General features: G+C 42.3%; 3 protein-coding genes across 4 annotated transcripts; all 3 read left to right on the top strand.

The window, feature by feature from the left end:
• Window positions 1–420: 420 nt before the first annotated feature.
• ptgfr (prostaglandin F receptor (FP)) lies at window positions 421–2881 on the top strand (the record flags this gene model as incomplete). Its single annotated transcript, XM_080430561.1, has 2 exons — window positions 421–1218; window positions 2594–2881. 2 exons carry the CDS (start codon window positions 421–423, stop codon window positions 2879–2881), a joined length of 1086 nt encoding a protein of 361 aa, XP_080286687.1.
• Window positions 2882–6486: 3605 nt separating this feature from the next.
• On the top strand, window positions 6487–12811 carry btf3l4 (basic transcription factor 3-like 4). Of its 2 annotated transcripts, none has more exons than XM_080430150.1 (6): window positions 6487–6568; window positions 7440–7500; window positions 8335–8448; window positions 9789–9990; window positions 11830–11889; window positions 12430–12811. In XM_080430150.1, the coding sequence occupies exons 2-6, from the start codon at window positions 7447–7449 to the stop codon at window positions 12474–12476; spliced, it is 477 nt and encodes a 158-aa protein (XP_080286276.1). In that variant the 5' UTR covers window positions 6487–6568; window positions 7440–7446; the 3' UTR covers window positions 12477–12811. The 2 variants fall into 2 exon arrangements, with proteins under 2 accessions (XP_080286276.1, XP_080286277.1); XM_080430151.1 differs by having other exon boundaries at window positions 6553–6690.
• A 4499-nt stretch (window positions 12812–17310) lies between these two features.
• On the top strand, window positions 17311–27357 carry zfyve9b (zinc finger, FYVE domain containing 9b; the record flags this gene model as incomplete). The annotated part of the gene is made up of 13 exons (XM_080430560.1): window positions 17311–17559; window positions 18138–18261; window positions 18962–19084; window positions 19953–20108; window positions 21394–21618; window positions 21772–21854; window positions 22278–22382; window positions 22578–22728; window positions 23105–23185; window positions 23786–23948; window positions 25128–25233; window positions 25673–25852; window positions 26671–27357. 13 exons carry the CDS (start codon window positions 17311–17313, stop codon window positions 26830–26832), a joined length of 1908 nt encoding a protein of 635 aa, XP_080286686.1. The 3' UTR covers window positions 26833–27357.
• Between the last annotated feature and the right edge of the window lie 440 nt (window positions 27358–27797).

The following is a 27797-nucleotide window of genomic DNA, read 5'->3' as shown; positions in this document are numbered from 1 at the left end:
AATGCAGAGAAACAGTGTAGTGCCTCAGTAATCTAGGATCAGGTAGCCTAAACCAAGAACCTAGCATCAGTCTAAACAATATAATATAAAAACAATCTGTACATTGAAACCATAGAAACTATAGGATGCCAGCAAGTAAACAAATGAACCATCTGTCTAAATAACATGCTACATAATGTATTAGGCTACATTATGTAGCCTAATACATTATGATCACATTATGACCAAATTACGTTATCATTATGCTGTTTATCATCCATTTTCCAGGCTATTCAGTCAACCTGTTATATCAGACATTGTGAGTGAAATTAAAACAATTAACTTTAAAATTAAAATCTGTTTAAATTCTGTGTGAAATAAACTGTGACTCACCCTTTCATTTTTCCATTTATGCTCCTGATCAGACTTCACACATTGACTATGTTGGCTAATGGGACCTCAGACACAATCTACAGCTCAGAGGTCAGAGCTGCCAATACCACCATCCAGAAGGAACTGCAGGTCACAACCTCTGTTATCTCCATGACGATGGGGATCCTGGCCAACAGCCTGGCCTACTTCATCCTGCTCAAGGCTTACCGCCGGCGCCGCATCCATCTGAAGTCCAAAGCCACATTCTTTGTGTTTGCCAGTAGCCTAGTCATCACAAACCTCCTGGGTCACCTCATCACCGGCTCTCTGGTAGTTTACATCTACAGCTCTGATGAGGAGTGGGAGACCTTTGACCCCCACAACAGATTATGTGATCTCTTTGGGGTGAGCATGGTGTTCTTTGGCCTGAGCCCCTTGTTCTTAGGAAGCGCCATGGCTGTGGAGCGCTGCCTCGCAATCACTAGGCCCCTCTTCCATACTGCGTTGGATGCCCACCACACAAAGAAGCTGCTGGGTCTCTCCTGGCTGCTGGCGGCTCTGGTGGCCATATTGCCTGTTCTGCTGCGGAAGCCCTACCAGGTACAGTGGTCGAGGAGCTGGTGTTTCTTCCGCATGGAGGGAAAGAGGGACAGGCTGGATGTCCTCCTGCCTCTGCTCTTCTCTATGTTGGGTCTACTAGCCCTGCTGCTCTCCATTGTGAGCAATACTCTGACCAGCTGCACCTTGCTGCAGTCGAGGCTGCGCCGCAAACCGCACAGCACAGGAGGCACCTCCTATGACTTAGAGATGATTTGCCAGCTCCTGGCTATAATGCTGTTATCCTGTGTGTGCTGGGGACCCTTGTTGGTAAGATATGCCTACTGGTACCCAGGTAGAGCCTCATCTCTGCTATGTGGCTCAAGAAGTCCTCTGTCCACACAGAGTTACTGTATGGGGTAGGATTATCCAAGACTTCTATGACATGCCTTCTGCCTTTATAGTTTGAAGCCAGGTAAATCCTTTGATGTTGATGTGAAGTTAACAATGTAACAGCCCTGATTAATGGAGGTCAACAGGCCAAGGACAACCAAAGACTTAAGTAACCCATGGTCCTTTATTTTATAAAGTACAATCATTTGTTCTAAATTTCATAAGTAAAACACTTTTTTTCAAATAGTTGTTTTCTCATTTTGGCACAAAACTCTTAAATTGCAAAAGACTTGACAGGATGTATTACCTAATGATTTAATAAAAGGAAAAGGTGAAATAGACTAGCTATAGATAGTCAAAGAAAAAGGACAGTTCACTGGAATAAACAAATTCTTCTCATGAGAGAGTAGGCCTATAGAGCTAAAGAAAATGATATACAGTACGTGTTGCAACTTGCAACCTGCTCTGGTCGTCATCAGATCCTGAAGAAAGACCTGACAAAGACCAGAGCAGATTGCAACGTAACTACAACTCCATTATCTACAATGCTGGTGAACCACCCAAAGAGCAACTGTATGACACACTTAAGACCCCGCAGCTCTTCAGTTTGCTTGAAGAGTTTCATAGTCCTGCTTCTCATTTGCACTCCCCAGGTTTTGAACAAAGAAAGCAGCAACTGCACACTCAAAACACTGTGCAAGTATCCAATTGATTGCATGCTTTCGGTCAATTGACCTTTTTCAGGCATGCCTGAAGAATGTCTGTCTTCTTCAGGCAGGGATGAAGAAGGTCAAATGCTAAGCTCGCAATAAGTCGAAAGCTCGCAATAAATTGGATACTTGAACAGTGTTTTGGGTGTGCGGTTGATGCTTTCTTCAATTCACTTTTATTCAGCTCCAGCCTCCAGCACATCACTGTATTTTAAAAGATAAACACACACACGCACACACGCGCACACACGCACACACGCACACACGCACACACGCACACACACACACACACACACACACACACATACACACACACACACACACACACACACACACACACACACACACACACACACACACACACACACACACACACACACATACACGCACACATACACTTTGAGTGGCAGGTACACAGGTAAAAGTTAAATCCCCAGGTTTTAGAATTCTGTATTCTATTGCTATTCAAAATGGTAATCATATTATTAGGAGTTTTATTATTTTTGATAACAGTATGCTAATACTATCACATTTCATATAATTGGCATTGCATTCATATCTACCACTTCTCTTCCCATTGTAATGTTCTGTGTCCTGACTAGATCTGTACCTTCATATTGAGTATGCATACCAAGGACAAGCCTGCTCCTTTCAGTTTGCTACTGGTGGTGCGCATGGCCACCTGGAACCAGATCCTGGACCCCTGGGCCTACATCCTGCTGAGGAAGGCTGTACTGAGGAATGTTCTCCAGTTGCTTCCACAGCGATGGAGGTGCAACATACCCCTCAGCTCAGTGGTGGAGGTCAGCAGCATGCGTGTCAGGCCAAACAACTGCCAGGGTATGATACAACGGATCGGCACTGAGATCAAATCAACCAGCACAGCGTAATCTGAAAGGACCTTACTACTGAGACAAATGGGAAAGGAGAGAAATGGACTCTCATTACAATATGTCATATGTCAATTGTCACTTTACAATGTTCTCAGAGAAGGACGTTTTTCCATTTATAATTGCTTTGATAAAATGCTTATACTTCTCCCACTAAACAAAGTAAGAAAAGAGAAATAAGACAGTCGAAGTCATCATACTTTATTTTTTTAACCACTTAAGTCTTAAGCCCTATTTTCTACTTCATTGTACGACAGTGTTGCTGTGCTGCTAACACAGAAAAAATAGCCAATCTACAAGCTCACAACACATTGCATCACAATGAGATTGGCTATTTTAGCTATTTGTGAACATATTTGAAATATGTTGCCTTACATGCTAAAAAATTAGTCAGTGCTTTGTGACTCATTTTGATGCAGATGCCTGATGAAACTGGAAGGCAATGTGCACAATTTGAACTATTACATAGCTGAGATTTTTGTCTCTTATTCATTAATCAGAAGCTATGAACAACATGTTTCCATTATAACTACTCATAGTGTTCAGAAAACATGGATAATTACACTTATACCGTTGCTGTTTCAAAGCTGCTATCTGTGTTCTGCTGGTGGTATTTATGTCTCCTGTAATATTTCAGCTCTGGTACAGTATCTTTCCTGAAGCTTGTGAAGATTAACTGCTATTGCTGATGGTATCTTTAGAAATACTTTTGACCACCTGACTTTTGTATGACATTTTGAACTGATAATTTATTGTGTTAAGTACATTGGCCTATTGGCTTATTCTCTCAATTGTCCTTTAACATCCATAAACAACTTTCACCAGGCCAATCCTGTTGAGTCATCCTTGTGTTGAGAACAGGGAATGCCAGCTGCAGCCTGCAGGACATATTTAGCTGTTCAGCTGTCACGTTCAGCTGTTATCCCCACTAGTGCATTTTTTATATTGTTTTGATGCGTTAGTATCATTTAAGGTCTTGAGAGGATCATCATTAAACTCGGTCTTGACCACAAACTCTTGCGCTGTAGAAACTGTAAACGCAAAGGCTCACACTCATAAAAATATGTTGATTTCATCCATTTCTACTGAATAAAAAAAACGTTAGTGTGTCGGTGTTATAGTTTGTATAACCAGAGAATGATGAGACTGTAAATGAAGCAGTCACTGCCTTCTTGCAGATGTTCTCAAAGTGGGGTCCAGGGACCCTCAGGGTTCCTTGAGGGGGTTCCAAATGGACCCTTACAGGTCTGTAACTCTGACTGAGAGTGTGCAAATGGAACCAAATGGACCCCTAATGGAACCAAATGTACCCGTAAGAGTCTTTTCGGTTCCATTTGTACACTCAATTATGGGGGCCCTTGAAATTAAGCTTTGAGAAGGACCACTGATGTAATGATGATGAGACACCAGGCTTAATTCACAAATAATACCTCCAGGTGGCGGTATAGCAGCCCATATCAGCTCTCTGCGGACTGCGCCGAGAGAAGAAGAAAACCCAACCATATGGTGTGTGTGACGTCGTATCCAGTGTTGCCATGTCCACTTATTATAAGTTGCTCGTAAAAATTGGTAGTTGCGGGTTGCGGTTTTTTGAGCTTGTGACTAAAGTGTACTTGCTTATTTAGGCTTGCTTCCAAATGTTTTAATTATTATTTAAACCAGTGGTTCTAAAATATTTTCATGAAAATGTTTTGTGCCAGGGAGCATTTGTGTTGTTAGAATGTTTCAAAAAAAATATTCCACATTTTATTGCAAGAGTTTTTGAAAATAGCAGATCTACAAGCTTTGTGAGCTTGTAGATCGTCTATTTTCAAATAGCCGATAGCAAATCACTTTTATAAAGTGCTCCTATATAGGCTGTGGCCCAAGTTACTTGAAGATACACCACAACATTGGTATCCCCCTGTATTTGTCAAAATACTTCCAAAACGTTAATGAAGTCCACGATCATAACCAGGGTTGAGCTGAAGGGGGTGCTACGGGGGGTCGTCGACCCCTTAGTTCCCAGGCTGGGGGCTCGCGCGTGCTCCACATGCACGAGCTCCACATGCACGCGCGAGCACTCATCGTCAGCCGCCCGCGAGCCGTCAATCATTAACACAACAACGCACCGTCAGGGGCGAGCTATATTATACCTCTATGGGGGCGAGCCGTCTTTAACACCTTTAACAATGGCCTCAACCTGGCTGCTTTGCATAACATTAAAGACATGGAGTGTGAAAGGGTTAATCGCTTAGCAGAGGACAAGAGCTAGTAGCCTGCCAGACACTCACAAACTTATCCCTGTCTAGCTCTGGTCCATAGCGTTAGAAGGAGTTCTCCTTAACGTTATGGTACTTTCCATTCTTTCCCCTCGCACCGCGGTAGCGCAGCCTCTCGTCTGTAGTAAAAATAAAAAATACACTTTTGGTACTCACCAAAACAAAGACGGTTTAATGGAGTTGAAAGTCTATTCTACTAAGTGGGAACACTCTGAGCCCCCACCTCACGTCTAAAATACACTTTTTGGCCAGAAAATAAAATATTTCACCGGAAGGAAGAATCTGGTCAATAGGAAAATTCCATTGACCAGATCTGTAGAGGGCACTGTGGAGTAACGAAAAACAGGTTTTAATTCCGGTGAAATATTTTATTTTCTGGCCAAAAAGTGTATTTTAGACGTGAGGTGGGGGCTCACAGTGTTGAGTGTTCCCATTTAGTAAAGTAGGCTTTCAACTCCATAAAACCGTCTTTGTTTTGGTGAGTAGCAAAAGGGTATTTTTTTATTTTTTACTTGTTTTAAAAAACACTGTTTTAAAAGCAATGTAAGTCTTCAAAAAAAAAGTTATTCAAGTAAAGACAAGTTGATTGATTATTTTAAGTACTTATGTGTGGGTGAATATATGTAAAGGGCTTTTATATAAAAAAAAAGGAAAATAATGTTGCTATGTTGGATATGCAGGCATGTTGCTATATGCACATGCCTGCGCGCGCATGTGCCCGCGCGCGTGCACGTGCGCGCGCACGTGACGTCATAAAATATAGCCCCCTTAGTTAAAAAATCCACAGCTCACCGCTGATCATAACACCAGAGGCAGCTCCACGAATCATGTTCAACCCAGATTTGGCTCAACAAAGGGAATGAACTCGTTCTCATGCTATTCAACAAAAATGTGGAATGCCCTACCAAAAGGAGTAAAGGAGTGTAAAACCCTACTCACTTTCAAAACTGCCCAAGATACACCTCGGAGGCTGCAATTCGAAAATGGCCCCTGTCTAAGTCTTAACCTACCCCCCCTCCCCGTTTTTTTTCTTCTCTTGTACATATTTTTCACTCTTCATACCAGTAACCTGTAAGCTGATTGTATGACGTTCTGTAGTGTGTATATCTGTCTGTCTCTTATATGTCATCATGATTTGTGTGCATGGGGATCTCATCTTAAACAAGCTCAGTGCTTAATGAGTCTTCCAGTTTAGTAGACCTTGTATTGTGAATTTGTACTTCCATGTACTGTTGTTCTCATGTCTTACTAAATAAAGTACATCAATCAATCAATCAATCAAAACTTATTTTATGCTTGTTTTCCTAGACCTGGTTACTTATTTCTCTCACACAATCTGGCAACCCTATGTATGTGACGTCACATCGTCCTCATCCCCTCCATCTTTCGCTCCGCCGCATGCTTCAATCTGTGGATATCTGATCAGGTTTGGATTGATACAACAAAAACATAATTACATACGCATGTATGTGAAATCTGCTGGCACAAGTTAAAGCGGTGTACGGACTGATAGTTTGGTCGACGTAGAGACGAGTCAGGAAAACACGGGTATTATTGACAGGTTCTGAGATGATGAGTGGCTGAATAAAGGCTCTTGTGTTTTCATTTTGTACTAGTATCGCAGCGGTGGTAACCGGAAGGATCGCCCCAAAACACGCTCGCCCCCATTTTCTTTTCGCAGACCAGCGGTTCTTGTATTTGCTTTACTGAGGATAAGGTTAGAATTAAGTTTAGGGTTTAGGCATAGGTTGACTGAGGTTAAGTTTAGGAATAACAAGGTAAGGTTTAGGCATAGTTTACTGAGGTTACGTCTAGGATTAAGGTTAGGTTTAGTTTAGGCATAGTTAACTGAGGTTACGTCGGGTTTGCCCCGGGGCGACTGTGTTTTGGGGCGAGCGTTTTGGAATTCATATAAACAGGTTGACATCAGTGTCTGGTTTGTGTGGTTATTGCTTGTTGTGCGTGGTGCGATTATTGCATCAGCATCCATTCTGTGGATTTATGACATATTTGTGGATTTATATGGAAATCTACATGCTGTTTTATTTTTTGTTCTATCCTAGCTTAAGGTGTCTGTCTGTTTTCATTAAGGCTGGGATTTTAAATCGACTCTGCTCCATTGCTAGCTCATCTGCTAGCTACTCTAGCTAATATCGCAGCAAGCAAGGCCAGTTATCATGGAAGCAGTAGCATGCTGGAGCTAATCGTTATAATAATGCATAGTTGGCGATCAGATGTTATCTCTTGACATTTTCACAAGCTTGTCACATTCACAATGTACACCTGTTTTATTATAGTACCAACATGAATCAAGAGAAATTGGCCAAACTTCAAGCCCAGGTGCGGATAGGAGGAAAGGTATGTTGACATCCAGGAAATCTGTTTGTTTGGCTTGAGATTTCAAGGTGGGGATCAGTTTTATTGCACAATAAACCATATCAACTGTCATGGATCAGATAAGATACACAAAGTCGGTGTTGTCAAACAGACAATTAAGGTTTATTAAGGTTGAGTTAAGGACTCCACCAGAAGCTTTTTAAGTGATTCTCAACCTAAAAAGGCCTTAAAGGACCTCTAGTTTGATATGGAACCCCAATCTACATAATTATACACTGTAAAAACCTGTCAATTTAACCCATTAAGACCTGAGGCTGATTCTACAAATGCCTTCTAAGTCAGTAGTTGTCAAACGTTTTCATGTCAAGGACCCCCAAAATGATATATATTTGGCTGAGGGAGCGGGGCCCCTCTATCTGTAAATGTTTTGTGCCAGGGACCCCCAGAAGAGAAGATATGTGTTGAATTCTTTTCTCCAAACACTTTCAAAATTTCAAAAATAGCAGATGTACAAGCTCTCAGCGGCGCATGAAGTGACGAGCTGTGAGCTTGTATATCTACTATTTTTGAATTGCCAATGCTAAAATCTAAAATGACACGATGCTTTCCCGGTTTTACTGGGTTAACTCTGAGAATTGACAAATGGAACCATTTATAAATAATGCTTCCATTTGTAAGGCTGCATTTCACTCCGATTAACTAGCCATCATATAGCTGGGGACCCCCTGGAACAGCCTCAAGGACCCCTGGGTTCTGCCTATATATTAATAATCAAGTCGTTCTTGTGAGCTATGCTCAGCCCAAAGCTAAACTTTTGAGTACGTTCTGGGCTTATTATGTCTGCTTTGGTTTCAGGGCTCAGCTCGTAGGAAGAAGAAGGTGGTACACAGAACAGCGACAGCTGATGACAAAAAACTACAGAGTTCATTAAAAAAATTGGCTGTCAACAATATTGCTGGAATTGAGGAGGTAAGTGAACACACAACTGCACCGCAGCCTGGAATAATGAGTTGGGTTTCACTGATGTAGCCATTTGGCAGGTTGCTGAAAGATGTTTTAGAATAATTGTTTTTAAATATTGTCCCTGATGCGCTTAATCAGTGTTTGACACATGTTGCACCCGCCCAAACTGTGATTGTTATCAGCATAAACATTAGGGTTATATTCACATACATTCTTAAAGAGTATAATTTGTAGATGATGCAATTAGGAACTTTCTTACCACTTCATAATTCAAAATATGGGTCTATTTTACTCCAGTGTTTACAAATATTACCTATGTAAACACATCTATTACATCCCCCACATACAGCAGCTGAAGTTTAAAAATAAATAATGTATCTGTTGTGTTTGTTCCATCAAGAGCTGAGTCAATCACATACAGAAAATAAAAACATCTCTCCACTGATATTTGTTTTCTCCACATGTTTGTACTGATTGGGCCTTAAAGGGATAGTTCACCCCCAAAATGACTTTTTCTATCAATTAGTCACCCCATGGAGACTTGAATTCATGGATATTTAATTTTGTTGCATTCCTAAGCCAATAATTTGATGACCGGCAGCGGTTCCGGCAGGAGACAAAAAGAGTCTCCTTTGTGTCTCCTACCGGAACTGCTACCGGTCATCAAATTATTGGCTTAGGAATGCGACAAAAACTAAAAAATAGTCTCCATGGGGTGACTAATCGATAGAACAAATTATTTTGGGTGAACTATCCCTTTAATCACACACATTTCCAGTATGGCATAGTCTTCTAAATTATTATTATTTTGTACGTTTTATTTTTCCCTGCATTTCCGTGCTTTGTATCTAAGATAGGAAAGTATAGAGAGACAGGACACCAAAGGCAAAGAGAGATGTGGTTGAATCTGACAATATGAATACATTGATACTCTTTTGCACGTTAATGTCTAATCTCATTTACGTACCTGCTGCTATGTAGACCTACCAAAGTGCTACCACTGTTGTGTCTAAACTAATGTCTAACCTCATGTACATACTTTACCAGCTGGATTATGCATACATGTATGTAGATCTTTGCCTATCCTTGACACGTTTCTCTTTGCTGTTTGATTTATTTTTCTCCCCCCCCCCCCCCCAATAAAAATTGTGACAATAAAGTTGATTGAAGTGGCGGAGCTGCCTGGCACCTCATAGCCTTCTTAAATTGTTTGAAAACCACCCTTGATTAAATTGTGTTTCATGATCACAGAGACATCACATTCACTACATCAACATGGAATAAAAGTTGAAAATCATTTGAAGGCCACATTTGTAAGCATAACCTTAACTGTTATCTTTTCTCAGGTGAACATGATCAAGGATGATGGCACTGTGATCCATTTCAACAACCCCAAAGTGCAGGCTTCTCTCTCTGCCAACACCTTCGCCATCACCGGCCACGCTGAGACCAAGCAGCTAACAGAGATGCTTCCGGGCATCCTCAGTCAGCTGGGAGCTGACAGTCTCACCAGCCTGCGTAAACTGGCAGAACAGTTTCCCCGGCAAGGTGAGTCTGTCTGTCCTGCAGGGCGTGTGGCAGCGTATAGTTCTGCAAGTATCAGGTATTGAATAGTCCCTCATGCAATCTTGGAATGATACAGAGAGTCTGCAACTCCGCCTAGCAAAAGGTGTGACAGGAAGCTGTCATCTGTTTGCCATTTCCGTTCATGAAAATATATTTTAAGATGTATAGTTTTGAATTTCCATTTCTGCTCAGCTGGGGAGGCTTCGATTAATTTGGGTTCCAGTAGGACTTATTTCCTATTTATGCGACTGCAAAGGCAAAACAGAAGTGGGGGAAGTAGGGACATTGCTTCATTTTCTATGCATTTTCAGTGCTCCCGAAGTACAAAATGTTAGGCGGAAGCATTTGAAAATTGTGTGCCTGCCAACACTCTGTCTCGAGAGACTAGGTCAGTGGGTTTAAAACTTTTTGTGGCCAAGGCACGCAAGGCAAAATCTCAAGGCACACCTGTATTGTACTAATATCCGTGCAAAATAGCCCCTACAGCACAACATGTCTTACCATTCTGTACATTTTTATTTACTAAGGCCAATAAAACGTTTAAACCGTATTTCACAATTATATATTTTTAAGCCAATCTACACACACACACACACTGCATCACATTGTGACTATGCTTATGACCAAAATTGGGGCACCAGGTTTAAAGTGATTTTAAAATGTATTTTGTTAGGGTATAGAATTTGATTCTTTATTGGGGAATGAGTATGCACAAACTACTGATATTGTAAATGAAGACAAAATTCAGTCATCGTTCTGTATATTTTGAAATGTGTGGCTTGTCACAAAATCCCATTGCACACCTGGACTTGTCTCATTGCACACCAGTGTGCCTCGGCACACGGTTTGAGAACCACTGTATTAGGACTCAGTATTGCATATTCTATGAAGACTCAAATCTATATTTTGTCATCAACACTCACTACCTACAGTACCTGAGTAATACATTTAAGTAATCTTTCGTGAACTTCTTCAGGGATGCTGTTGTCTGTCATGTGGATACCATTTGTTTTGTAGGGATTTGTTTCTGTGTTTTGTTTTTGCCCCACAGTGGATGTGTCATTTCCACATAGCCACTGGACCTTCTTGTTTTAGTACGGCCCAAGAAATAGTTTGAAGACAGTTATTCCTAAGTGGTGTATTTTCACCAACAAAAAAAAAGCCATTAAAAAAAAAGCCATAAATATGTCATACATGGTTTTTCGTGGTTATACTGTTGTAGAACTTATATTGTGTAATTTAGGAGCATTTGTACCGTGTGGCTCTGCAGGAGTGTAGCCATCTATAAGAGGGTCTGTCTGTTTGTGTGTCTGTCAATCTTGTCCGGAGCGAATCTCGCAAACCGCTGGACCAATCAGCGCCACATTTCTTATGCACACTGCCAGTAGGCCACAGACATACCTTCACTTATTATTTTCTTCACATTCTTTTTAATTAACTTTCATAATGGAAGTCAATGGCTCTGATCAGGCTGAAACCTTGCCCAAATTGAAGTCATAAGTCATAGATCTGCCATCGATCACTGACGTCAGTCATGAATGACTAACGATAGAGATTCTGCATTGGCTCAGGAGCCCCCAGAGGTCCTTCAGAGGATTCCAGGGGTTCCCCAGCTAAATGATGGATAGTTTTAGAACCAAATGAACCATTCATGTTAAATGAACGCTGAGGGTTTTAAAGTGTAGATTGGGGTCCCAGACATTCAAATCATATCAAATAGGGGGTCCGTGGGCCTATCATAAACTGGGTGTCGTTCAAATGAAAAAGGTTGAGAATCCCCTGAGCTAAGCAGTAAGACGTCTCCCTTGTTCCTTATTCCAGCTCTTGACAGCAAAGCTCCAAAGGCAGAAGACATTGAGGAGGAGGATGATGATGTTCCAGGTAAGACTATCTGTATTCAGCTCAGTCTGGACATAATATTAATTGGGAAGTCATTCAATATGTCAAATAGATCAAATCTGTTCTGTGGAAATATTAGCAGGTTACAAACTAAAGATGAATTTACTTCTATATTGTTGTTGGGTGGGAACCTTGTATGTCTAAACCGTTCCTTTTTTTAAAATGAAAATAGTCGATCTACCAGATCTGCTATTTTCACTACTTTTGTGCAGCCTCTTGTATAATGAAGTAGAGCTTTAAATTACGAAAAAACATACACATTTGAAACTATTGTCACTCTGCCCGACAGTGACAATATATAGTAACAACCAAATTGACACGGATGCTTTCCAGGATTGAAGGGTATAACAATGTATAGGCTTTCCAGGTCTAAATGGGTTAAGTTCTGTAACTTTTTAAAATTGTGTAGCATTTCTTTTGTGAGTTGGCATGGTTGTTTTTTTATTTATTTTTATTAGGCACCGTTATCTTATTTCACAGTCAGACATTGCTGTCTACATTGTTTTTTTCCTCCCCCTGCAGATCTTGTGGAGAACTTTGATGAAGCGTCAAAGAATGAGGCCAACTGATGCCCCCCAACCCAACCCCATGGTTCCTACGTACTGTACACAGATTGGACTGCAGCGAAGCAAAGCAAACTTTCCCCCGGTGTTTTAACTCTAGCTATCAAGACATATCAAATCCTCACCCCCCGTCAACCAGAGACTTTTCTATTTCCCAAATGCCCCAAGAATGTCTTTGTCAGACTGGCTAGTGCATAAAAGAAAAGGGGAAAATCCCTCTCTTTGGTCAATAGTTAAAATACCTGTCACCACAATGTCAGCCGGTTGGCAGTGGTCATAAAAGCTAGTCTTAAATTTTTTTGTTTTGTTTATGAAACGTAATAATAAAACCGATAAACGTTTTCTAGATGGTGCTGTGGTTATTGCTCCTGATTTTGAAAATGGTCTTTGCTAAATTGGACCCCTCAGTTGATTTTTCTTTTAGATTTTGTATTTACTTTTCACCACAGACACTAAGTTGAAGCTCCATGGATGGTTTCCAAGCAGAATGCTACAGTGATGGCATAGACCCCAAGTGATGATGCAGTGCAGTGCTGATGAGTAGCCTATACTGTGCAAGTGTGCATGCTTCTCTCCAGTTAATGATGCTGACAAGCAACTTGTCCAGTGTTATTCAACAGCAGCACGTGTTCAACATCAACCAACTGTGCAATATAATGCTTTTTATCAAAAAAGGGTGATCATGTCTTATAAAATGCTTTTTACACTGTCTTCTACTGCAGTGGTTCTCAAAGTGGGGTCCAGGGACCCTCAGGGTTCCTTGAGGGGGTTCTAAATGGACCCTTACAGTTCTATAACTCCTGAGAGCATACAGACGGAACCAAATGGACCCTTTCGGGTCCATTTGGTTCTGTTTGTATGCTCTCAGTTATGGTGGGTCCTTGAAATGTCAATGTTTGAGAACCACTGTTCTGCTGTATGTTTTCATATACTGCACACTGGGGGAATACATTTATGCACACCTTGAGTTTCTTCAAAGAACTGCAGTGAGGAGGGGGGGTCATATAGAGGAGGGGGGAGGGGGGCAGAGAGGAGAAATCATCCAATCCCCCGCCTGTGTTGTGAGCCAGAGACCGTTTCCCTCAGCAGCCCGCAAATGTTGTCAGATCAAAATGCTCAAGTTCTTCACCGCCCGGGATGATGAGAACGAGAGTCTTTTGGGTGCAATAACGGAGGGTAAGGATTGTGTTGATTTCATTCAAGGATTTTTCATTCAGATCATTATTGGTGCGTTATGGAACGATCATATGGTTCTATATACCCGCCTGTGTTTATGTCAGAGAAAAACGCTGATTTAGCATTTGGTGGCGCTCGATCAGCCCCTACACCTAAAACATCGGTGCTGTGCCTCAACGCACCGATCGGGCTTCACTTGCAATGTTATTATATAGCGAATATTATATTGGGGAACATTATTCTGCTTGATTTCGCCTAGCGGGACGGGGAGCAAATGTCGCATTGCTGTGTTCAATGGTCGCAAGCGGATTAAACATTTCCACGTGTGATCATGCTAGATGCGTCACTGTCCCGCGAAACAAGCGCCCAGTCAGCTGAATGAGAGAGAATGTAACGTTAATGTGTTTCTGATCGGTGGTCCGCCAGCATGATGGGCAGCGACGAGTTTTTTTTTGCAAAGCACCTGCAATGCAGTTTATCCCGGCAAAATACTTTATCGGGAGTTGTTGCCACATTCTCGGTTTATTTGAATGAGTCAGTTGTATACAGTATGTGGTGTGTTGAACTATGACAGTGAACTATGACGTACAGAAGGCCTACAAGTAGCCAGCTGAATATTTGCCTTTTATTTATTTTTATTTCTTTATTCAATTAGTTGGATCCTGTGCCATAATTGATCATGAATCACTGTGTGGTTAGTGATTACTGGGTGAATGAAATTGAAATTGCCTACTAGAGTCATCTCAGTGCTGTTCACTGTCGACAGTTATTAAAATATACCTTTTATAGGCCTATGCTTTTAAGAAGGTGCTGACTGAGATAACTTGGCTGGAATCAAAACAAAACCATATTTGGTTAGACATGTTCTTAATCATGCTGAATAAATAGGCATATATAGCCCAATGCCAATTCATATACCATGAAGGTGCAATAGACCTATAGGTATAGGAGAAGATAAAAACATCCGCACACTGTTTTTAACTCCAAAAATGTACTTTTATTTACTGGCGCAACGTTTCGACCATTTTAGGTCTTCATCAGGCTAATATCATATAATAAATAGTTATTTGCCTGATGAAGACATAAAAGGGTCGAAACGTGCCAGTAAATAAAGGTACGTTTTTGGAGCTTAAGAACAGTGTGCAGATGTTTTATCTTCTCCTTGATTCTCGCCTTGATGCCTTGATGTCCAGCACCTTGCCTAAATACAGGCATAAGATGTGCACACAATCTTCTCTGTGAGCAATTGCCCGATAGACAGAAAATCAATGGTTCAATTATTGCCAGGCAATATATTAAACCCTGTCACTATGTAGCTATAATGTATCACAAGACCATGGCATATGGTCATCAAAATGCCATAAGCAAATATGCCTGTAATGAACATCAGTTAGGTTATGCTTCTACATAAAATATTATACAAGCCAAGATGACCATTATACACTGCCATTGCACGGAAATCCGTTTGTGGTTCTACTGTATATTGAACACAGAATCATTGAAGTATTTTCGCTCGAGGGAAGCTTCATGGCCATGAGGCTTATGGGCTTGCTGAAAATAGCAGATTTCAATGGAAAAATATGTACAGAACCATTAACAGTTATTTGCATAGCAGTAAAGTACCATTCATTGGCTAAATCACCCTCCTTTCATTGATGGTTGGATAACCTACCTTTCAGTCCACAAACTGCAGCAGAACTATCTTTTTTCAGAGAGTAGCTGGCATCCTTCAGCAATGACGATATTCCACTATAGTGTGACTCAGCTCACATACACCTTTCAGGGGCAAGAGTGAGGTAATGGGGCTTCAGTGATGATTGAAATCTATTAGCTTAGTGAGGGGGTGATGATATAAATGGGGCCCAAGCTGTTTAGTGCCCATTATTACTCCAGGGAACACAAGTTTCTCCAACTAATGTGTTCTTATTAATGTGCGTGCGTACACGCTTGGATTGCATCCTGAAGCATTAGTGTGTCCAGCTGTGTGAGTGTGGCATTGGTCTGTGTGTAGAGAAGGAATTGTGCACTCGAGTGTGTCCTTTGGCATGCGATTGCCTGCTTGAGTGATGGGAGAATAGATTATTTTATAATCATAACACGTTCCTGTATCACCAGATGAAGGGGACACTCCGTCTCGAATGGACACCAAGCACCAGTGGTTGAACAGACCCTGCCTCCTGGTGCTCAAAGATGGGGATGTCACTAAACCAGGGCTGGGCAGCTGTGCTCACATCAGACCACAGTCCCCGTCCAAAGCCCCCACAGATGGAACTGTCCAATGTCCCGACGGGGGGCCCGTGGACCAGAAGACATCAGAACCCACTCAGTCATGGCAGGCTGTCAAAAAGAGCCCTCCAGCCCCGCAGCTGCAGAGCCAATCTCAGAAGCTCCTCAAACACCTTGAGGAGGGCCATTGCACTGTGACCACCCTCTCCACGTGGGGGGAGAGGTGTTTTGGAGAGGCCTGCAGTCCCCTGGTGCTGAGCCCTGCTGAAGCTGCATGGCCAGAAGAGGAGGAGGAAGAGGAGGAGAATAAAAAGCCCCAGTCACTCCCGTCCAAGGAGGACTCTGTGATTGAGGAGAAGGAGTTGGAGGAGAGTGGGCTTGATCAGCAGCAGGAGCAGTCCAGCGCTTCAGATGTTCACCTGGAGGAGACGTATGGCAGCTTGGGGAACAATGATCTCCAGGGCCGTATCCCTGACTCTAATGGACACGATGAGACCAACGGAGCAGCCAGTGGAGTGGGAGTAATGGGGGCTGACATCACAGACTCCGATGCGCTACCCTCAGTAGATCCTGACAACGACTGCCAATCAGGTCGGGTTGGTATTCTGGCAAAGGAGCGAGGAGGAAGCGTCCTTGGGGAGGTGGCCCCTGTGTGGGTGCCTGATGCCCAAGCACAAGTTTGCATGAAGTGCGAGATCAAGTTTACTTTCACTAAGAGGAGACACCATTGCCGTGCTTGCGGGAAGGTGAGAAAATGGATGACGCAACAGAAGATTTGTATTGTAAAGTTTAGAATTTAGATATTTAGTGCGACTATAGATTAACTGCTTGTTCACTTGTTTATGCTATTTGTTCAATCTCAAATGATATTTAACTGTGTTGAATGGTGGTTTAATGGCAGATGGTGAATTGATGTGTGCCCATGTGTTACCCAGGTTTTCTGTGCAGTTTGCTCTAATCTGAAGTTCCGACTCACACACCTGGACGGCAAGGAGGGACGTGTTTGTGTCTCCTGTCACTCAAGCCTTCTTAAAAGTGAGAATTAAGCTCTTGTTAAAAGTGAGAAAGGAGTCATTTCTTATACTTTACAGGACAAAAGGTAATTTCACCAGGGGTTCCCAAAATCTTTCATGCCAAGGACCCCCAAATAGCCATACCCCCACCCCCTCTGAAATAGCCTGCAATGTCAGAAAATGTTTGAAAAAGTTCTTGACATTCTTGACATTAATGACATAAATTATATAAATAAAAAATAGGGACACCAGGTTGAAAATTATTAAACTAGCACAATAATCTTTATGAATTTTATTAGAATTTAAATTATATTCTGTATGTATTTATTTATTCATGATTTATTTGATCTTTTTTGTGTTTTCCAATTGCACGCTCTGCGAACTTGGCTGCCCCCACTTTGAAAAGCTGCATTGTATAATACAACATGTGCGTGACTTTGCTTGACAGTGACACTTTGTTCCCCTCAGGGACACCTCCCCGAGGGAGGAGGAGGGTGTGGTTTGCTGATGACATTCATAAGCAGTCAGAGTCTGCACCGACTACGCCGGTCAGAGCCGGGCCCACTTTCTCACCACTCATGAGAAGACCCTGCCTGGGAGGACCAATGAGAAGCCCCGCCGACTCACCTCAGACGAGGAGAGGCGGTGTACGGCCACAGGAAACCAACATCAATGTGAGATAATGAGGATTCAAACATCCAATTGACCGTGGAGAACGTCGTTATCTCCATATTTAAACTTGTTATGTTTTTCTGTAAATTAACGCCCTACTTTGTCGTACTACAGTGTCACACAAAAGAAGCTAAAATAGCTGATATACAAGTTTTGAGCTTGTAGAGCTATTTTCCTATTATGTTTGAATTTGAATCCTGAAAAGTAACAGTTTTGGACATAATGAGGTTTCCACCCGACAGCAACGACATGATGTTTTTGTTCAGTGAAATTCTACAGTTTACCCAATAATGACCCAGGGAACTCCAGATTGCCTTCTTTCCAAGTCTGTCGAACACTGGTGATTCTCAACCTTTTTTATTACCTAAGGTTCAATTTGTACACTCTCAGAGCCATTTGGTTCCTAATAATCAGCCATTTCGCTGGAGACCCCCTGGAACTCCTGCAAGACCCTGGGGGGTCCCCACACCCAAAGTTGAAAACCAGTGCTTTTGACTGTACCAGCTATACCTAATATACCTAAATGTATGCCCATTCTCTCTCCCTTTTGCCCCTGCCCCCTCTCTCCTTTGTCATATAGGAGGCATGTGGTCCCTATGGCTGGGGGACTGCAGCTATAGTGAGCAGCCACATCAGCAGCTCTGCCAACCTTATCCCCCTGGATGGCCTACCTCCAATCCTCACCTCAACCGGAGTGAAAGGAGGTGCAGTAGGACAGGCTCTATTCATGTGTTATCACAACACAACGTACTGTATGCGCTAATGGTCGCCTATTTAAGTGAGCTCAGAGACAGCACAATGTTATCTTGTGGCTAAAAGGTCATCATTTCATATCCCCACTTAATTACCAGGACACACTCTGCCCATCCTGGACAATAGTGAGCCTCTTGAACAAGGCGTACGCGCTCCAGTGGAATTGCTTAGTACCAGCAGCAGTGCTAGTTTAGCAGTTGTACTGTGCAGCACCCTGTGTGTGTGTGTGTGTGTGTGTGTGTGTGTGTGTGTGTGTGTGTGTGTGTGTGTGTGTGTGTGTGTGTGTGTGTGTGTGTGTTCCCTCTCACACCCTGCCACTAATCTCCTTTGGCCACGATAGTTCAAAAACAAAACTGTGCTCTTACACACACTGGCAAGTTCAATTAAGGTTAATTAACAATAGCAATGAATGCTAACTGATGTTAGATTCTGATGTTTAAAATCAGGCTCTTCCAAGAAACATTCATTATTATGCGTCCTTGAGCCAGCTTTCTTACATAAAATTTTAATGAAGCTTGCGCTCGTCCTCAGCGACCAAAGATAAATCTCAGAAGCCTGCCGGGGCAGATAGCGGTGAAAGTGAGAGCACTGAGTGTCTGTGTTTGAAACGGACTCTCCAGGCTAATATCTGTGTAACTGTGTTTTCCTCAGATTATACTGTGGAGGAAAGACCGTCTGAGGTGCTCCTCATTCAAGAGCTGGAGAGCGGCAGGCCCAAACCTCTGGTCTTTGTCCTCAATGCTAACCTGCTTGCCATGGTCAAACTGGTTAACTGTATGTACATTTTCTTTATTTGCTCAGCAGTCAGTAACTGTTTGCGTGAAAAGCAGCTTACACGTCGTTGTCACGTAGTCTCACGTAGCCAAACAATCTGAGATCTCCGCCTACCGATACATCTGGTGGCATCTAAATTCAATGTAGTTGCCAAAACTGGGTGGAAACAATTTGGAGATTGAAAAAAGAACTGCATTGCAGAAGACTTAAGGATTGTTTCCAAAGCAGTAGATGTAGGTTTGTTAGGGGCCGTTCTGGCCACTGTTCTAGCGACTACATCAAATGTACAGTAGATGTCACCAGACGTATCGGTAGGCTCAAATCTCTGATCGCCGGGCAACGCAAAACTACACGTCTTGCAGCGACTAAGCCTAAAGACCGAGCCTGATCTCACACAACACGGTGAAATAACAAGGATTGACAATTCCGTAAATAGACGACTAGAAAACCCCAAAAGCCTTGCATAGGAGCCGCGAATCACACAGTGAAATAACACAGATTGCAACCCGGAAGCAGAGCTGTCCCCACAACATGATTTACGATTCTGTGCCTATCGGTGCGTAACTCGGACTGCGCTGAGTAGGCTCAAGCGAACGTCGCAACGTTCGGCACGGCAACTCGCTCGCTTTAGCTCGCTCGGTGGTGCCTCTCGCGTCTCCAGTTCACTTGACACTGCGCGCCTCCGTCATGGTCCAAAACGTAACAAAGTCAATGGAGGGGATTCGCGGCTCCTATGCACAGCTTTTGGGGTTTTCTAGTCGTCTACTGTATTTACGGAATTGTCAATCTGTGTTATTTCACTGTGTTGGGGTGAGATCGGTTTGATAGACCGTACTGATTCCTGAGGTTGTATGTCGACTCTGTGTAGATGTCAACAGGAAGTGCTGGTGTGTGACCTCGAAGGGCATGCATGCGGTAGGCCAGGTGGAGGTAGTGATACTGCTGCAGTGTTTGCCTGAAGAGAAGAGCTTCCCCAAAGACATCTTCAGCCACTTCATTCAGCTGTACAGGGACGCTCTCACAGGTCAGCCATTGTACAGCAACATACAGTACTATCCTCGTGGAGTGTGGTTCTTAGGTTTCACTCTTAGGTCATGAGGTAGATACTCATTTGATCAAATAACATACTGGGACTCTTTTAACACGGTCAGAACATTGTTACATGTTAGTGTTTTGTGCTGGTGAGGACTGAAATGCAGGACAGCAAGGCAAGAGGTGATATACACCTATACCCCAAGACTGTGTTTTAATGCAGGTGACACAGGTGAACAAAGACGAGAGCTATCAAACATAATACTAACACACACATGACACACAAGACAATGATCAACAAGGACTGACTGGGGAACAAGACTAATATTCACAGGGGGGGTGATTACAAATGAGAAACAGCTGGGGCAGACAGGAATATAGAAATAACATAATACACATAGAAATACAAAACCTAGACAGGACAGTGAATGAGGAAGAAAGTCTCATCTGTGACAATTACAACATCACTGCATAAGTAACAGTCATTAACAGTTGCCAGATTTGCACTGATTTACTGATTGCAACTCAGTGTGTCACGTACCAAAAATAGCTGATCTACAAGCTCACATAGCTTGTAGATATTCTATTTCCGGCACATGACACAAGCACAAAACGAAGAATAGAAGCATAGCGTTAATCTCTCAGTCCTTGTGCATGTATGTAGCCTGGTAAACCATCCCGGTCGTGTGAATTCACATTAGAAGACACATGATATTGTGAATTCATGCGACCGGGATGGTGTACCAGGCTAGCATTTATGTACATACAGTATCAGACAGTATGCACATACTTACTAATACTGTAGTAAAGTTCCTATGTGCACTTTTGACATTTTAGGAAATGATACAAAATGAATCAGGGTTCTGCAAAAGATTTTTTGTTTTAATGAGTGATGGACACTTTGGTTCAAAGTGAAAAGATGAGAGAGACCAATGCAAAAAACATTTAATACCTTAAAATAAGCATCCTTTACAGCGTTGTCTAGGCTTAAGAACAGGTTGTTGCCTGAGGAAGAGTTGTGTCGTCAAGTCGTCTACATGTTTAAGTCTTTTGTGTTTGTGAGCCTAGAAAAATGCTGTAAATTATGCACAATTGAAAGCATTCAAATGTTTGCATTGTACACCGGTCTGTTACCTCATCTTTTTACTTTGGACATTTGCCTATTTGGGAGGCGTAAGATTTTTTTTTTGTGACACTATTTTGGCTCAAAAATACTTACACTGTGTCCTGTAAGTATACAGCTCTAAGTAGGCCTGACATCCACCATGTTTCTCTAGGGAAGATTGTGAGCCACCTGACCCTGTCCCTCTTTGGCGGTTGCTTCCTGGGCAGCGATGAACACGCTGGCTTCCTCTACGTGCGCTCCACTCTCCAGTCCGTGCATGGCCTTCCTTTGCCTAACCAGCCCTGCCTCTTCGGCCTGTTGGTTCATAGGGCAGAGATCGCCTGGGCCAAAGCCTTCCCCCTGCGCCTCATGCTGCGACTTGGGGCTGAATACCGATGTGAGTGTGTTTGTGTGTGTGTGTGTGTGTGTGTGTGTGTGTGTGTGTGTGTGTGTGTGTGTGCGCGTGTGCGTGTGTGTGTGTAAACGTTGAGTATTGAATGTTCCGGTTAAAACACTGTTATCTAGTTGTCTTGTTCCTATCTCTCTACAGTCTACCCGTGTCCACTGTATAGCGTACGCTTTAGGAAGGCCCTGTTCGGAGAGACAGGACACACCATAATGAGACTGCTGGTGGTGAGGAATGCGTCCGTCCTTCTAATTACTGCTAAGTCTCCTCCATTATCATTAACATTTTAGACTATCTAGCTGATGCTCTTATCCAGAGAAACCTATAGCAAGTGCAACTGTAAAATGAGCTTCAATGTCCAGGTTGCCGACATTATGAGAAAACCAATAGTTAGGAATAGAAGTTTAAAGGCTGAGATAACCTGTGATTTTTCTGTGTGGTGTTCTTCTGTTTTCAATGTTAGTGAAGATTTCATTTCTTTGACTGTCTATTATAACGTGCATTTTTAACACGGATGTTTCTGTCGGTAGAACTTCCATCTGAGGGATAATATATAGATGAAGTTGAAAGTTGAAGCTGATAAAGAGAGAATGCAACAAAATTAACAAACTACCTTTAACTATGAGATGTTCCTCTCATTCTGATTGCAGGACTTTAGGAATTACCGTTACAGTCTACCAATGGTGCCTGGACTCACTGTGGATCTGGAAGCTCAGAGGACATGCATAAAGATTCCAACAAATGGCTATAACGAGGTATGCTTTAATGGTATAATGTAATACCATTAACTTTATGTTTGTCTTGATGCTGCTGAGAGAGATGGTCAACTGAAGGTTAAATAAGACACAAATAAAAACACTCAACCTTGAAAGAAGCTGGCACCGTAATTCTGTTGCCAGCTCTCATTTTCATCAGTCATTGTTGTCCTCTGTCTGTCTACCTCTCCTTAGCTGATGAAGGCCTTGAACAAGTCCAACGAGCACGTGCTGGCGTTGGGAGCGTGCTTCAATGAGGCCGCAGACTCCCACCTCATCTGTGTTCAGGGAGAGGACGGCCAGTATCAGACCCAGGCTATCAGCATTCACAATCAGCCACGCAAAGGTCTGCAGGGATAGACGAGAACCTCATTAAACGTATTTGGTGACACAGGAGTCTGGACTTCCTGACACATACTGTAATCAAGCTAGCGGTAGAGGAAGTTCTTTCTTCTCTAAGTATAGAAACGAGAAACAAGAGGGGAAGTCCTGACAGACGTGTAATTCACCTTGCCCGTTGCAAAATATTTTATTTATGTTTGAATACAAGCCCTGGAATTAAGATGCTGTAATATCCCTTTCATACCACAGGGTGGCACTTTGAGTTAACATTTGTATACAATAATATAACGCAATGATTGGTGGACTGTCTATAAAAATAAGATGTAGGGTTTGACTCTCATAATACTTTCTATGTTTTTTTGTTTTGTTTTTGTTTTCAGTCACCGGCTCTTGCTTTTTTGTATTCAGTAGTGCCCTGAAAGCGTCTGCAGGATACCTCGCCAAGTCCAGCATTGTGGAAGGTAGGACATACAAGTCTGTAGAAAGTCATTCAAAAGGCAGTCAATGTCCCCACACAGTTTACTTGCTCACCTCCAGGAATTCTGTAGTTTACATAAGTACGTTATGTGAAGCAAGTAAACATCCCTCCTGAACAACACTGTCGATCTTTGTATGTATGTGTGTTAGGGCATTAACAGAATAATCGAATATTCGAATATTCGACTATCAAACCACTATTCGACCACTGTACATCAAAGTCAATTATTCTATTTTTTTTTCAGTGGCTTTTCTACAGCAGACACGCAGCTGTGAGCTCTGGTGTGACGTCAACTCGCATTCCTTGAGTCGAGTCGTCAATGCCATTGGCAAAAAAAAGAAAAAAAAGAAATTATAATCAAATCGATTAATCGAATATTCGAATACTTATAGGTCGAATAATTCGAATGATAAAAATCACTATTTGTGAATGCCCTAATGTGTGTGTGTATGTGTGTGTGTCAATGTACATTTAAAAAGACTGCCTGTGTAAGAGCGAGTGCGTGTTCATGCGCATGAGAGTGTGTGCGTCCTCGTTGCTGTCTGTGTGTGTGTTTCTCCTGTATCGCTGTCCCTCTCCTCAGATGGGCTGATGGTGCAGAGCACGGTGGAAACCATGGCGGAGCTCCGCCGGGCGCTGCGTGAGATGAAGGACTACACCGTTACCTGTGGACGGCTTGACCAATCGGACAGCCAGGAGCAAGTCTTCATTCAGTGGGTGGAGGAGAAATGCACTGTGAACAGAGGGTGAGAAGAACCCTGCTCCTGATTTTTTAGGGTTCAGGGTTACTATTACGTTCTTAGCGTGGCCCAAATTAGGTTCTGAGAACCTTATCTGAAGCCGAGCCGTTGCCTAATGGAAACAAATCCAGAACCTGTTAAATACGTTTCAGTTTGTTTAGTTCTTGTAGTTGAAAAGAGCCAACAGAGAACAATATAAGAATAATTCACTGTAATTATTCTTATTTGAAATTGTCAAATAATATAAGAAAGTGGCAAAACTTGAGAAAATAGCCAATCTACAAGCTCACAACGCTCGAAGCTTGTAGATCTGCTATTTTCACAATATTTTTCTGTGGAACCTAGCCAAACTAAATGTAATGCCCATTACATGCGGAGGTAGATTAATACGTAGATGGTACCAGCGATTCTCAAACATTTTAATGTCAAGGACCCTCAGTTTTATAGGCATTACACCACGTGCATTTTCAGGACATATTTGTTAAAATGATCAATCCATCGATTATGTTCTGGCTTGGATCGATGGTACCAACATAACGGTAGTATACTTTAAGTTGCTGTTTATTGGGGGCCTTGGACGTAGATGGTACCAGTGATTCTCAAACATTTTAATGTCAAGGACCCTCAGTTTTATAGGCATTACACCACAGATTTTATATTATTTATTATCTCTGGGACCCCCAGTCTACACTGTAAAATCCATGTCATGTTTCCTAACTATCAATCATTTAGCTGGGGACTCCCTAGGACCGCACCATTAACTAAGATGTAGACTAAAATGTCAAAAGACTGATATTTAATAGAAGCCAGAGCACTGACACCAAATGAAAGAAGAGAATATAACCCTGCAGTGGCATAGCCTATTAATTTTGCATGAGGATTTGACTTTATGACTGCTGGTGGCAGGCAGGCAGTTGGGCTATAAAAAATTTATACTTCTGCACTCCTGCAGGAGGAAATGTTTTGAAACAGAAATAATCCATTCAGAAACAAAGGAGAAGGACACAGCACATTGTTACCAACATGACTTTATTTTGCAGACTTTGATTCAATCCACAAAGGATCTTCCTCAGGTTTGAGACCTGTGGAAGATCCTGAATAAAGTCCTAGTGGTGAATCTGGAGAGAGGCAGTTCAAATTACAGTTGCGTCGTACCAAATCTAACACCAGGTTTGTGTCTCCCAGAGTTATCAGCCCAATCGATGGAAAATCCATGGAGTCCATCAGCAGTACCAAGATGTTCCAGAAGTCTGAATACAAAGAAAATGGGAAGATCATCCGATGGACTGAGGTAGACCTAAACATCCGCTAACGATTAGATTCAACATCAGAATAGTTCTATTCACCAGAGTAGATATGCATCAATGTATCTGGTGCAAGCAGGTATTGCCATTCACATAATGTACAATGAGTACTTTGATGCAGGCGACAGAATGACCTCACAAGGGGACAGTGCTAATTTAACTCTCAGAGTTACAAAACACTGAAGATTTTACTGTGGACATATTATACTATACCTAGCTTAATAGTACTGTATATCATTATATACTGTATCCATTCAGTATTCAACCACAGCAACAGGGAGGATCCAGTAGGTTTCACAGACGACAGTCCAGCAGGGCTTTGGAAGAACATGAAAACTGGAAGTGCTTCCAAAGCGGTTTTCTTACTTTGCATGTGTATGTCTTCATTTGTGTGCACACATGCACATAAGTGTGTGTGTTGTCCAGGTCTTTTTTCTACAGAGGGTGGATCACGGCAAGGGAGTTGCAGCTGGCTCTGCTGAACATAATCGTTTGACAGAGCGGATAGCCCGGGCTTTTTGCCTGGCACTGTGCCCACATCTCAAGCTCCTGAAGGAGGACGGCATGGCTAAACTGGGCCTGCGGGTCACTTTTGACACTCAAGAGGTCAGCACGGTGCAAAATGTTGAATATACAACATTTCAAACGATAAGTTCGATTAGTTGTTTCCAACCTTTTATGGATTAGGGCCCACTTGAAAATCTTGAAAGTGTTCGTGGCCCACCCATCTGGCCTGGGTAGGCCACGTGCATTTTCAGGACATATTTGTTAAAATGATCAATCCATCGATTATGTTCTGGCTTGGATCGATGGTACCAACATACCGGTAGTATACTTTAAGTTGCTGTTTATTGGGGGGGCCGGGGCCCAGTGGGTAGGGAATTGCAGAGCTAGATTACCTGTGGGTCGGGGCACCCAGGGGGGTCCCCACATGATTTTGGGGGGGTCCCCAGATGACAAAGTGACACTTTAATGACTTTTAAGACCTTTTTAATACCAAAAAAAAGAGAAAAGAATAAGACCATTGCTGCATCAAAGGTAATCAACAAACTATACTATATAAACTGGTCAAACTTTGGCCAAATTGTCAAATAATATAAGAAAGCAGCAAAACTTGAGAAAATAGCCAATCTACAAGCTCACAACGCTCGAGGCGTTGTGAGCTTGTAGATCTGCTATTTTCACAATATTTTTCTGTGGAACCTAGCCAAACTAAATGTAATGCCTCAACTCCTACATTCCAAGTGCTTGTCAGGGTGGGGCGTCCTCAGTTCAAATATGATTATTTTGGGGGGTCACGGCCTGAAAAAGTTGAGATTACCACTGAGCTAGATGATGTAGGTTGAAATCATGCAAGCTCCATCCAGCGAGGATGATGAATAATGATGATCTTTCTGTAAGTGACATTGAATTTCTTATTTCAGGTGGGATATGTGGCCGGCAGCAATGGCCAGCCCCTCCCAGCTCAGTACCTCAATGCCCTGGATAGCGTGTTGATCCCTGTCATCCACAGCAGGGGGCGCAAGAGCAACGAGGAGCCCATAGTCATGGAATTCATCTTCTACATCCTGGAGAACATTACCTAAAACACATTACTCAAAACTCATCTTCTCAACCACTTCCTTCAGCACTTCTCATCAGTGCTACTGGAGATTTCTGAGCAAACCTCTGGTAGCAAAAAGAAAAAACACTCATTCAAAGGGCAGACCATACTGCTTCCAGGTGAATGTGTTCATCCTATCCACATCTCTGGTAGAGAAACAGAAGAAGAGGATCTAAACTCATCTAAAGTTCTCTCGTGTCACCCTATCATGGCTCCCACCCAGCAGCAGACAATCTGTGCAGATACTGAAACCCATGATGAGCCATCAGATTAAGGTTCAGCGCTGCACTGTAGTGGCAGTTTCATGTAGCTTGATATCATTCACGTCACAACTGTTTTCAATACAAATACCCATATTTTGAGAATGCCTTTAAAGCTGGGAGCTGGATTCAGCCCTGCAAACCTTAAAAGCAATGAGAAAAGAGAATGACTTGACGAAGTACCATACTAGACGTAGATATGTAGCTATTTGATGCACACTGAGTGAATGCCTAAGAATGTTTTCATATTGGATGCATTTGAATTCCTTGATTGCTCATGAGATGTATAATTGTCACCCTGAAAAATTAAACGTATGAATCCGAGTTACTGACTCTAAATATTCAGGACTATCCATCCATTCAAGTCATTTACCATTTTGAGCAGTCTTCAAGAAACAATTTACTGTTCAAAAAGAATGACAGCATTTCCTGTCTTACAGCATCAATGTTCAGCAGCAATTCCACGAGGTACAGTATACCATAAATGTTTATGGTTGCTGCAATATTGCTCTGAATAGACGGTTGTACAAATTGTACAATTTCTCAGGAAATGTCACTATTACGCTTTAAATCACTGAATATAAATCATGCATTATCTACATGGATATGAAGTATACCATTCCACCTAGCATTGTTATCAGTGATATGACTGTGAGGTTCAATAAACTTATCTTTGACCCCGACCAAC

The sequence above is a fragment of the Gymnoscopelus braueri genome (assembly GCF_963280865.1).
Source record: "Gymnoscopelus braueri genome assembly, chromosome: 6".
NCBI lineage: Eukaryota > Metazoa > Chordata > Actinopteri > Myctophiformes > Myctophidae > Gymnoscopelus > Gymnoscopelus braueri.
This window is presented reverse-complemented; position numbering and strand designations above follow the sequence as displayed.

Coding starts and splice junctions, on each gene's coding strand:
- btf3l4 (XM_080430150.1), top strand. CDS start 7,447: ATGAATCAAGAGAAATTGGCCAAACTTCAAGCCCAGGTGCGGATAGGA. Junction 7,501..8,334: donor AGGTGCGGATAGGAGGAAAG/GTATGTTGACAT, acceptor CTTTGGTTTCAG/GGCTCAGCTCGTAGGAAGAA. Junction 8,449..9,788: donor ATATTGCTGGAATTGAGGAG/GTAAGTGAACAC, acceptor ATCTTTTCTCAG/GTGAACATGATCAAGGATGA.